General features: G+C 35.9%; 1 protein-coding gene across 1 annotated transcript in view; it reads right to left on the bottom strand.

The window, feature by feature from the left end:
- SLC9A6 (solute carrier family 9 member A6) overlaps positions 1-12,636 on the bottom strand; it is a gene marked incomplete at its 5' end in the record, with an annotated part of 50,789 nt that overhangs the window by 26,367 nt on the left and 11,786 nt on the right. Inside the window, 4 exons of the mRNA XM_082864457.1 lie at positions 1,743-1,831; positions 2,128-2,233; positions 4,078-4,219; positions 10,349-10,454. Of these exons, the coding sequence (XP_082720583.1) occupies positions 1,743-1,831; positions 2,128-2,233; positions 4,078-4,219; positions 10,349-10,454 (443 nt within the window). The remainder of the gene's footprint in view (positions 1-1,742; positions 1,832-2,127; positions 2,234-4,077; positions 4,220-10,348; positions 10,455-12,636) is intronic.

The following is a 12,636-nucleotide window of genomic DNA, read 5'->3' as shown; positions in this document are numbered from 1 at the left end:
TGCCATGTGATTTCACTTTTTACATGGGTCTCAGCCCTCACTGAGGGAGTAGGGCTTACACATTATAGCCTGGTGCTCTGTACCCTCCCCTGCTGCCTGCCCATCTCCACCTGTTCACATCACTGTGATGAAAAGGCCACAACTAGAAGCATGAAAATTACAAAAGAAGAAATCTCATTGGTAAAGGCAAATATACAATAAAGGTAATAAATCAACCATATATAAAGCTAGTAGGGGGCTTCCCTGGTGGCGCAGTGGTTGAGAGTCCGCCTGCCGATGCATGGGACGCGGGTTCGTGCCCCGGTCTGGGAAGATCCCACATGCCGCGGAGCGTCTGGGCCCGTGAGCCATGGCTGCTGAGCCTGCGCGTCCGGAGCCTGTGCTCCGCAACGGGAGAGGTCACAACAGTGAGAGGCCCGCATACCGCAAAAAAAAATAAAATAAAATAAACATGGTGGGGGTAAAATGCATTTGAACTTAAGAGCTCAGCAAATATATGCACCCCACTGTTCACTGCAGCATTATTTACGATAGCCAAGATAGAGAAGCAACCTAACTGCCTATCAATAGATGAATGAATAAAGAAGATGTGGGGGGTGTGTGTGTGTGTGTGTATACCCAACGGAATATCATTCAACCATGAAAAGGAATGAATTCTTCCCATTTGCAACGACACGGATGGACCTAGAGGGTATTATGCTAAGTATAATAAGTCAGAGAAAGACAAATACTATATGATTTCACTTACATGTGGAATCTAAAAACCAAAAAAAAGAAGAAATATAACAAAACAGAAAAAGAGTTACAGATACAGAGAACAAACAGGTGGTGGCCAGAGGAGTTGGGGGTGGGGGAAGGAAAGAAATAGGTGATGGAGACTAAGAGGTACAAATTTCAAATTGCAAAATAAATGAGTCATGGGGATGAAATGTACAGTGTGAGGAATATAGTCAATAACTATGTAATATCTTTGTACAGTAACAGATGGTAATTAGACTTATGGTCATCATTTTGAAATGTATAGGAAAACCAAATTGCTATGTTGTATAACAGGAACTAACATAGTGTTGTAGGTCAATTATACTTCAAAACAAACAAGCAAACTCATAGAAAAGAAATCAGATTTGTGGTTACCAAAGGCAAGTTGTGGGGAGAGGGGGAATTGGATGAAGGTGGTCAAAAGGTACAAGCTTGCAGTTATAAGATAAATAAGTACTAGGGATGTAATGTACAACACGATAAATAGAATCAACACTGCTGTATGTTACATATGAAAATAGGACAGTAAATCCTAAGAGTTCTCATCACAAGAAAAAAATTTTTTTTCTATTTCTTTAATTTTGTATCTATATGAGATGATGTGGTCGTCATTTCATGACGTATGTAAGTCAAATCCTTATGCTGTACACCTTAAACTTAGACAGTGCTGTATGCCAATTATATCTCAATAAAACTGGAAGGATAAAAAGCCATAAGACAAGGGAAACAAGGAAAGGAAGCTAACTGACTGACCACTGGAGCCACAATAATAACAGCCCCTGGCTATTCTGCTGACCTATCTATACCCTAAAAGCTGTCACCCTTCAATCTGACAATCCCATCTATTTCTGGAGTCAACAGAAGAGGAGTTGAAATGAGCAGACATCACTTTGAACAGAACAAAGATTATTTTTCAGTAAAGAACAAATTTGTTTTGCTGCAAGGAGGAAAAGTTTATTCACAAACTATAAAGTTTCTCTTACCTGTTTAGTTCTATGCTGAGACTCCGTGGACAAATTATTGTATGTATAATGGGCCTGTGTGATGCCACAAAACAATACTGCAACCACACCTATAAATACAACAAGTTCCAAGTTCACATAAAAGGAGAGTTCCCAACTTCTATACGGAGGCTCTTATTTTATAGAAGTAAATTAGATGCTTAGTGTTAAAATTTTCGGTTGTGACTTACTTTGTTGAGAGGAACCGCTTCCATTGAAAATCTTTTACATTCTAAAGTGACAGCATAAATCCCAACCCTAACAAGTGTGTTCAAACACTAGAGGGGTTGGTCCACACACAGAAAAAAAATCACTGGCTAAGTCCCTCCTTGTAAGGGTTTACAATTAAAAGGAAAAAGTAACCTACCTGTGAAACCCCATGCTTCAGCCAAGAGGAAGGTACTCCAGGACATCAAGAAGAACAGGCCTGTCTCCAACAACTGGAACTCTCGTAATTTGGTGAACTTTGTCACGTAAGACTGTCAAGGTTGATAACAAGATCTCATAATACAGAAGTGTGACTAGAAAAAATAGTAGTCGAAGCAAGGCAAGCATAAAAGCAAAAGAAGGGTTCTCCAGTCTCTAACACAAAAGTCACAGAATAAGGAGGTACCAAAGCAAAGAAACTCTGAATACAAGCATTGTACTAAGGAGTCAGCAGCCTTCCCTTCCATGAGAAAGTCCTATAGCTTAGTCCATCCAATTGTTTTACGGGTATCACATGCCTTGCTAGAAACCACACAGTAAAGAATAGACATGACAGTAAAGGTCAGGAGTGACAGATCAGATACGCAACATGCCAACTCTATTAATTTGTGACCCAAAGCGAGACAGCTTCCATAATGATAGCAATTTATATCTATTAAGAAATATGTCATTTCCATGAGATTTCATGTTCATTTAATCCTCTAACACCTCTGTGATGTGGAGTATTCCATGATGAAGAAACTGAGGCACGTCCCTCACTCATACTAGTCTAACAAGCATATGTTACTTGCCAGTGGAAGGGCCCGTGTCAAGCTGTGGCGAATCTCAGGCTGGAGTCTACATTCTCTTCAAGAACTGTGTACTACAACACAAAGATTAAGTTCCTCAAGGAACTTATGCTAGGGAAGAAATCCTGGTCCTTCTTCAGAACTCTTTTCACTGTCCTTTTATGCCTCAGTTCGTCTGTAAAAAGCCCGAAGACAAGTTTCTTCCACCACAAAACTGAAGTATAGAAAATGAATATATTCTCAGAAAAAGTACTTGTTTTATATGAAAGTACCTTAGAAGTTTTAGAGCTGGAAGCTCTTTAGAGATCAAGCCCCACTCATCTTCCCTGCTGTCCCAGCCCTCTACCTTCCTACACTGAGGTTCCATGAGGTGAAGTGTCAATGCTTCTGTATCAGAAGCTCCAAAAGGCAGAGGCCACGTCTGTCTTGTTTATCTTTGATACACAGGGCATAGCATGTGGCATGTAGCAGGCAATCAAGAAATTTTTTTGAAGAATGAAACACTGATATAAAAAGGAAAACTGAAGTTCCAGAATTTTAGGGATATTTGCACTTAAAGAATCCAATAACAGAAAATTTAGATCCATTTATTAAACTATCATTTTCTATTATATTTTAACTTATTATATTTTAACTTAAAACTACAATGAGTAAAAAAAAAAGAGGGTTGTTTTTGAATGAATACAAGATTGACTTACTCAATATTTCTAACAGCAAATTAGTGGCAGTGCATAGGACTCGAGAGCGGAAGGTTAAAATCGGTGACAGCTGAGATGAACTCCCAGCTATCCTAACCTGGGAACCTTATTTTGTTCAACTGGCATCGAGGTCATACATTCCTATTTGTCCTATTAAACGAAGAGCAAAATACTGCCAGGATGAACAGCCGTACAGAACAAGCAGAGGCTCTTTGGAATATATCTACCTTTATATCAATTTAGTCTACAACCTTAAAGTTCACCCCCATATAAAGCAGAAACTAACACACCATTGTAAAGCAATTATACTCCAATAAAGATGTTAAAAAATAAATAAATAAATAAAGTGGATGGATCTTAAAAAAAAAGTTCACCCCCAAAGGGTCACTGTGTCCAATTAGAATTCTGTAGTGAGTGTTTGAGGGCATGAAGTCCTACACAAAACAATGAAATTCTTTTATTTATTGGTAAAGATGATTGCCTAATGTTTTCAAACCAAGTACTTGTTTATAAGGTTCATAATTATAACACTATGTCAATTATGGAACTAGTGGAGACCATGGAACACAGTATTCAATGACTCTGTGAGGTTAACAAGAAAAGATAAATAGAATGAAAGGATATTAAAGCTGTCACCACTCCAGTAGCAGCACCCATCGCGAAAGAGCCACTGAAGATTCCAAGGAAAATCCCGATAGACTTGAACATGGCTGTGACATCAAAGGTGTGGCTGTTGTCTCCGGCTGGCTGGTATGCTACTATTGAGCTACAAAAGAGAGGTGGTTCTTACTTCTAGAGGCAACTTTTACTTTTAAAACATTATCTAAAAAAAGAGTAAAATAAATTTTAAAAAATTACCTAGTGTAGAGCTTGAAGATGAAATCAGAGGGCGTAAAAACCAAAAACTTTGGATTTGAATTGTCAAAATAAGGTTGGACGAAGCCTTTTCCTCCAGCCTCAAGATACTGTGCAGTACTATTCTTTTGTGACTCTGTTTATGACTTACTGGTACTGAGTGCCTGAAAGCCCTAATGTACTAATGTGAACAAACTAATGAAAAATTCCCCGTATTTCCAACAGAGGCATAAGAATATAAAGAATATTGTTCAATACTCAACCCGGTCACATTTTGTTTTTCCTGTGGGAAAAAAAAAGATGACTAAAGTACCCTTTCAACTTTTAGAATAACAGAATGGGCCCAATGCCTCCTATCTATTCATTCACTGAAATGGACTTTTATAGATAAAAGGGCTTGAAAGGCCTGCCAAGGAATTAGAATCCACTTGACAGTACTTTTAGCATACCCAGCTGGATCCTCCACCTCGAACTTCTGAAAGAAAGCCACTCTGTAAGAGGCCAAGACAAGCAATTAGAAGGGACACTCTCCATCTTGAACTCACAGTTCAAACCTAGTCTAAAAATACTTCTTTTAAAACAGTCGCCCCAGGAAGTAAATACAGCGGAGAAAATCACTGTTGCTAGTGGATCTCTGGCAAGAGCACCTACCATTACTAAATCAGTTCTCATCTCAGTTAATTGAGGTGCCAGTGTTTTTATAATAAATCCAGACTCAAAGACATCATGCAAGTCATGTCGAAGAAAAGAAGCAGAAAAAACACATTCCGAAGAATATAATGAATTCTCCCTGTGGTTACTGCAATGTTTTTTATGGTTCAAGGCTAAAAAATGGCCTTGCTATACCATGTTTACCAAGTTCTCTTCATACCTCGCTGGTTAAACTAAAAAACAGAACAAAACAACATAAAATCTAAGACCAAGCTAAAATTTCCTAATTTTACCTATTTTATTGAAGTATGACTCTAACATGAATTTCTGGTAATGGCATCTAGAAATTTCTGAGACTCAATCTGAATTGAAAAATTTAAACATTTGCATTTAAATCTTCAAAGTGACCAGATCATTTTGGGACTGGTAGATTTGATATTATTTCAGTGAATAGGAAATGGCCTTTAATGTCACGCTATCTTAACTACACATAAAGGGCTCCACCACTGTAAATGAGATTTGACTACATTATAGCATGAAAATATAGTGGCTGGCTGGAGAAAAGAAAGGATATTGCTACAATAACCTTCCTCCCTGGCGATAGTTTTCAAAATGCTGGCAAGAACAAAATATCGATGCCATGCCTCCTGAGACTGCTTTCCCTGGATTGGTTCATGGAAATTCAAGATTCACACTAATCATTATTTTATTCTTTAATCACTAAAATGTATAAGAACACAGGAAAAGCATGGTGGGCTGAGAAGAGATGACAGGTTTGTTTTCTTCCTTTTCAGTCAAATGTTGGCCTCTGGATTGAAATCTTAGTTCATCTTTTCTACATCAGTCAACATTTTATCTTGAGGCAGTAGCATTTTTATGAATACTTAAAAAAAAATCCTGAGAGTAATACAATGTACAATTTAGGGGGAAAAAAATCACCCCATCATTCCACTACCCTGACAGATCTATTATTTTCCTTCTGTATTTCTTTCCCCTCTTTTTGTTACATGCATGCTATTTCATGTTTAGTTGTAATCATAATGAACATATGGTTTTGAATTCTGCTTCTTCAACTGACAATGACATAAGAATTATTACAGTCTAACCATGGTTTTTTAAGACTTCAAAAATGATCCAAATGGATATAACATAATTTATTTAACCATTTCCTCTCTGCCAGACATTTAAAAGTTTTGCTTCTATTATTTTTGCTACTATAAATAACAGTGTGAAAGAACTTATTTGTGCTTTCTACAAATTTTGGACGATTTTCCTGTGCTACATTCCTAGAAATAGGGTATTACTATACCTATGGCTCCTTTTACATGTTGAACAATGGCTTTCAAATAGATCTGTATTACATTTCAGGAGGGAAATATGACTACATCTCTCAATGTTTTAGTGATCATATCCATTGGCCTAGAAATTCTACTTCTAAAAAATATCCTACAGAAATACTCTCAAGGATTCACACAGATTTACACATAAATATGTTCACTGCAGTGCTATTCGCAATAGTACGATATTAGAAAACACCAAATATTAATCAACAGGGGGTTGGAGAGGTAAAGTTGTAGTGCATTCATACAATGGGATAATGGAGGTATTAATACAGTACAATGTCTATGTGAAAAAAGCAAGTTACAGAAAAGCATGTATAGTGCTATGCCTCTTTTTGTTTAAAAGTTAATATATTTATATGTATGCTAATATCCTAATGGAAAAAATCTGGATTAAAACCTTAATAGTGGTTATTTCTGAAAGCTGAAATTTCAGGAATTTTCTACTTTCTAAGTCAACTACTTTGAATATTAATTTTATTATCATAATGATAAAATATAAAAGAGTAGGTAATACCAATTTCAATGTCAACAACAATGTACAAGTGATATAGGTGTCTCACCCTGGAGACAAAAAATGAGACACCCCTGGCATTATTGATATTTGGGGCCAGATAATCATTTGTTGGGTGGTGGGTGCTGTCCTGTGTATTGAAGGATATTTAGCAGCACCCCTGGCTTCTACCCACTAGATGCCAGTAGCAACCTCCTCCCATTCATGATAACCAAAATGTCCCCAGACATTGCCAAATATCCCCTGGTTGGGGGGCGGGGGGCTGCAAAACTGTCCCCGGTTAAGAATGACTGTACTAGACCATTACCAGCAGTAACTATTTTCACTAACAATTTTTTTTCTTGTTAACTGAATAGGTAAAAATGGCCACTAATTTAATATGTATATCTCTGATAACCAGTAAAGTTAAAGAGTTTGTCAGCCATGTTTGTTTACTCACACTTATATTCTATAAAATGTAAATGACCCTAAAAACATATTTTAAAGTAGTATGAATTTAGGTCTCCAGAGTAATCATGGTATATCCATTCAGAGGTATGCTATGCAACTTAGACTTCATCTCTAACTAGATATGTATGACACTATATCAGTACACACAGCTCTACCTCATACAGCAATATATGAGGGAACCAGTTTCACTCCACCCTCACCAGATTAAAATCATTAACGTTAACAAAAAAAAAAAGTCACTGCTAACCTAACAGGTCAAAAAGCAAACAAAAACAACTTCCAACATAAATTTCAAGAACAGATGTCTTAACCTGTTAATTGTCAAACAGAAGTCCTTCAGAAAGGGGCCCCCCTCTTTGTAAAAGGCTGTTTCTATAGAATATACACATTAGAAAATCATCAAACAGAAATCAACACAAGGTAGACTATTTCTACCTAACGTACTTTTAGAGGCAAATGAAAGATGATGAAAAACATAACGCCGAGCACTCCAGCTAGTGACCTCCCATAGCCAGCAACGTCACTGGTTTCCCTTCATCTTTTGGGCAGGAACTCATTTGCTCACTTCTATTAAGATACTTACACAGCTAATGATTCCCCGGGTATGATACTCTTTAGATACAGTCCTTCTCCACCACACTTCCAGCAGACTATGGAATGAGTTAACTCATCGCCTGTGAATCTAGAATAGTACTAGCTATGTACCATCCTTAGGAAAATTGAGGAAAGAATCACTTGAATCGTTCTCTACAAGGCTTAAATTCTCTCACACGACCCTGTTTGAGAAAGGTTGCAACAGAAGGACAAGAAGTCCTTTCCTCTTTGTGAGAAGTGTAACGGAAAGGGCATTCTCTTTCTAACACATTTATTCTTCACCAACACTGATACGTACACCCCCAAGCTCAAAATTTTCCGATGAGTTTTCTTCTTTTAATACTATTCAACTGTTCTTAAAGTTGCAGGAAATAAGTTACTTTATTAATGGAAAAACTAAGGCACAGGGCACATCAGCTTAACATAGGACCAGAAAGGAGATTTTTCTGACTCTTAATCCATTAGGGCAATGAGGAAGGAACACGTATTAGTAAATGATTAAGTAGCAGAATAATTATCTAGGATGGCGAATTGATGCTAAAAGTAACTGCCTGTACCCTATTCTCTTCGTCTGGTAGCACTGGTGATCTTACATGTTCTTATGTGCTGAAAACTTCAACAATCTTTGTAGCTTCATTTTTTTTTATAACACGTAAGTTATAACCACACTATCCATTTCTTCCTCCCTTCAAACAATAGAAAACTTTTACTTTGCACCTATAATCCTTGAAGGTACATACATTTAGTATCAATATTAGTTCTAGCCTTTGGGCTTTATTTCTTAAATTAAATTTACATTAGTTGTAGACAGCTGCAAAAAAATCTGGCAATAAATATGGTGGAGGGGGTAGAATTTATATACATTACATTCACAAAAGAAGATTTGATCTTTTGCACATCTTCATAAACAACATTTAAGGGATTAGTGTTACATCTCAGAAAGGATAATTTTCACTTTGCTGTTAGACAATGGGGGCAATCAAGCTGTGTAAACCAGAGTCAGTGACTGATTACTCTTTTATAGTTAATGAAGTGGAAATTAAGGAAAGAAATAAAAGTAAGGAGGAAAGGTGAAGGGGTTTTACTTCTCTCTTGTAGAAAGTTCTGGTGTGGAGTAAAGGCAACTGTCTATAGGGTTAGATATTTGCTTAGCAGGAGTGAGTTGGCAGGACTGAGTTCCTCAGAGGTTCAGACCCATTCTTTCACCTGCAAACACCTTCTGGTAGCATGTATAGTAATTTCTACATTACTACATAATGTAGTAATACATAATTTCTACATTACATTACTACATTTCTACAGTAATTTCTAAATTCTAAATTAAAATATTGCTCATTTTCATTACCTTTAAAAAGTGTATTATTTAATACTTCTAAAAATTAAAAAGTTTCTGAAATGATTATGTTAAATAGAGAAATATGAATTAAACTATGAGGTATTTCTCAATCATCAAATTGGCAAAGATACCAAAGTCTGACAAATACTCTGTTGGTGAAGCTATGAGGAAACAGGCACTCCCACAATTTGGTGGTTAAAATGCAAAATAGCATAATACCTTTGACAGGCAATTTAGCAATGTAACAAAATTACAAATGTATTTACCCTTTAAGCCACTCATCTCACTTCTGGGAATTTATCCTACCAATATACCAGTGCATGTATAAAACAGGTTAAGTTCAAGGTTAATCACTGCAGCATTATTTGGGATAGCAAAGAATTGAAAACCCTTTATGATTCCACCAATAGGAGACTGATTAAATAAACTATAGTACAGTTCATAGAATACTATGCGCCTGCAAACAAAGAATGAGAAAATTCCTTGTTTTGATACAGAAAGATCTCCAGAATATAGTTATGTGAGAGAAAGTCAGGTAGGTATAGAACATATACAGCATGCTACTTTTAAAATAAGAAATAAGAGGCAAATAAGAATATTTATTCATATGTGTGCTTACATTTGAATAAAGAAATACTAGGATACACAAGAAACTAATAAAATGGTTACCTATGTAAGGGGCTACGGGGACAGGTGGATGAGGACAGGAGTAAGAACGTGACTTTTCAATGTATACCTTTCTATATCGTTGTGATTTTTGAACCAGGCGAATATATATGTATGCCAAAAATTTAATTTGATGAAAAACTAAAACGTCCATGTTATAATATTAAAACAGAATACAAAATTATACATATACTACAATCACAACTATGTAAAAATACTATGCATAGAAAAAAAAGAATTTTAAAAAATGTCCTAGAATGTTTACAGTAATTGTCTTTAGGTGTCAGGAGTACATATCATTTTTTTCCCTTCCTTTTCTTCCGTGCATTTTCCACGTTATCTATAAGTATTTATTTCTTCAAGAGGAAAAAAATGCTTCAGTTTTTCAAATGTTTCCATTCATAATGCACTTCACTCAATAAGTGACTTTTGGTTCTTAGAACCCTAACATTCAATATACAGAATATAATAAGAAAAACAAACACTTACGAAGATAGCACTATGGCAACAGCATCATTGAGGACACTTTCACCAAAAAGAAGTGCATAGAGTTCAACATCAACTTGAAGCTCGTGGAATATGGCAAGAACAGTCACTGGCAAGTAGAAAGAGTCAGAGGAATATTAAGACATTACAAATATAACATTTTTCCCTTCACAGATGATCGTAATAGCTATTTAGAAATTCATTCTTCATCTCAGAATTCAATCCTAATAAACATTCTCTTACCATATCAAAGATTCAGTAATTTTATGTCAATATTTTTCTTTTCCATAACTGTGTACCTGTAATATCTCCCTTCTCTCTCTTACAAACACCTGAAAATAACGTTGGAGGACTGAGTTGGCCTACATTCTTCATGCAAATGCTAATAATCTTGTCTTGTACATTTCTTTTCCATAAAAAATACATGCAGAATTTCTTACAGACCAGGTGATCATTAATCTTTGATGAAGAAAACTATTATGAAAAGCATTTCCTGCTGCAAACTTCATTTTTTCCTCGGAGTCTTACAACTCACTTCTATTTGACTTACAAATTTCAAGCACACCAGTTTAGCAAAGACAGTAGGAAATGAAAAAACAAGTTTGGTTTTCGGTTGGGATAAAATTTATGACCAGAATTACAGCTGCTATATTTAACTTAATAAGAATCCAATCATCAGGCTATTACAGCTTGAGAAGAAAAAAAAACCTTCTCTTAGGAAACAATTACATGAGAATTCTTAGAAAATCAGAAGAGACTGAAGTTGCATTATAACTTTAATTGCTGAGTCACGTACAGCTCGCTTGCTAAATAAACCCAAGCAGACATGAAAGATTATTATAACCAGAGTTGGGAGAGCCTCTTCAAATGCCAACCAAAAAACAGGAAGCTTGTATTTTAAAAGATATAGTTTCTACTGCAAAGCATTTCATCTGGAATATCCTGATATCAAAGCTAACCAAGAGAAGGAGAAAAGGAGGGCAGGAGCAATGCTGTAGAATTTTAAAAAGAGAACCTATGGCTCATCCTTCTATCAAGTGAATAATAGAATTATTATATGGGCAAATACCTATATAATTCAGAAGAAATATAACTATCCAGCTTTATATAAGCAGAACAGTTTTGCTTGAGCCATCCAGGCAATACTCCCACCAAAACAAAACCAGTTTTAAGTAATGTAGCCAGTCCAACTGACTCAGGTTTCTCATAGATTTTGAAAAGTCGAGGACCTTGCTTCTAGTAAGAGAACACGGAAAACAGAGACCACTGGCTTCCTGCAAAAACCATCCCAACTTCATACTGATAATGGGAACAGCTACAAACAGTAAGGGGGCAGCCCTGACTATCTTTAAGGAGACGATTTGCTTTTCAGTTCTAAAAATGCCAAACTATACAAATACCTCTCTAAAATGTCCTCTGAGCTTCTAAAATCATCTCTTATAGAGTACAGAGCATATTTTCCTACTTTCTATAACACCCTGTGTTATCAGAGTTAACATAGGAATTCAGAGATAACCTTTGACTATGCTGGATGATAAGTAAAGATTATTAACTTACAAGGTCAAAGGGTAAAAGAGAACAAACCTCTACCAAGGATCTAAAATCTAGCATCACTAAAAGAAAACTTGCATCTTTAGTTCAAAAAATGCAGTCTCTGCTCTTCAGCCTATATATTCTCTAAGTTCTTAATCTGAATGTAGCTGTGAAGCTCACCAATACTATATTAGAAAAACTACAATCTAACTCATCTAACTCAATACAATTAAATTCATTCTCTAGTCATGCTAATATCAAAACTATTTTATAATCCAAAAGCCAATTTTATAAAAATGATTCTTTAATGTATATTACTGCCCACCAATGACCCCAAATCACACTTGTTCTAGCACAACAGCCTTCTAACAATCATTTTAAAACTTTTTTTCTTACTCTTAAATGCAGACGGCTGAATGTAAACAGATTTTTAGGGATCTGTTTTCTAGAGGCTTGAAAGGAAATGTATAGTTATTACCCATCTTAACTAATATAGTTCATCTTCTATACCCAGTCACTAGGGATAGAGACCAACCTGAATTTCTGAAGAAAATACCTTACGGCCCTCATTTAAACATCATCAAATTGTGGACTAGTAATAGGAAATACAGTAAAAAGAAACAAATGTGTGCTTAAGCCAAAAGGAGCCATTAATTTTGTTTTTTCCCTCCACAGTTGGAAAGTATAGTAAGATGGGGAGTACCTAATCCTGAATTCTACACCTCAAAGGAAGAAATACGTACATGTGTGTTGATGGA

The sequence above is a fragment of the Leucopleurus acutus genome (genome assembly GCF_964270905.1).
Source record: "Leucopleurus acutus genome assembly, chromosome: X".
Classification (NCBI taxonomy): Eukaryota; Metazoa; Chordata; class Mammalia; order Artiodactyla; family Delphinidae; genus Leucopleurus; species Leucopleurus acutus.
Note: the sequence above shows the minus strand (reverse complement) of the source record. Positions and strands in the feature narration are given on the sequence as shown.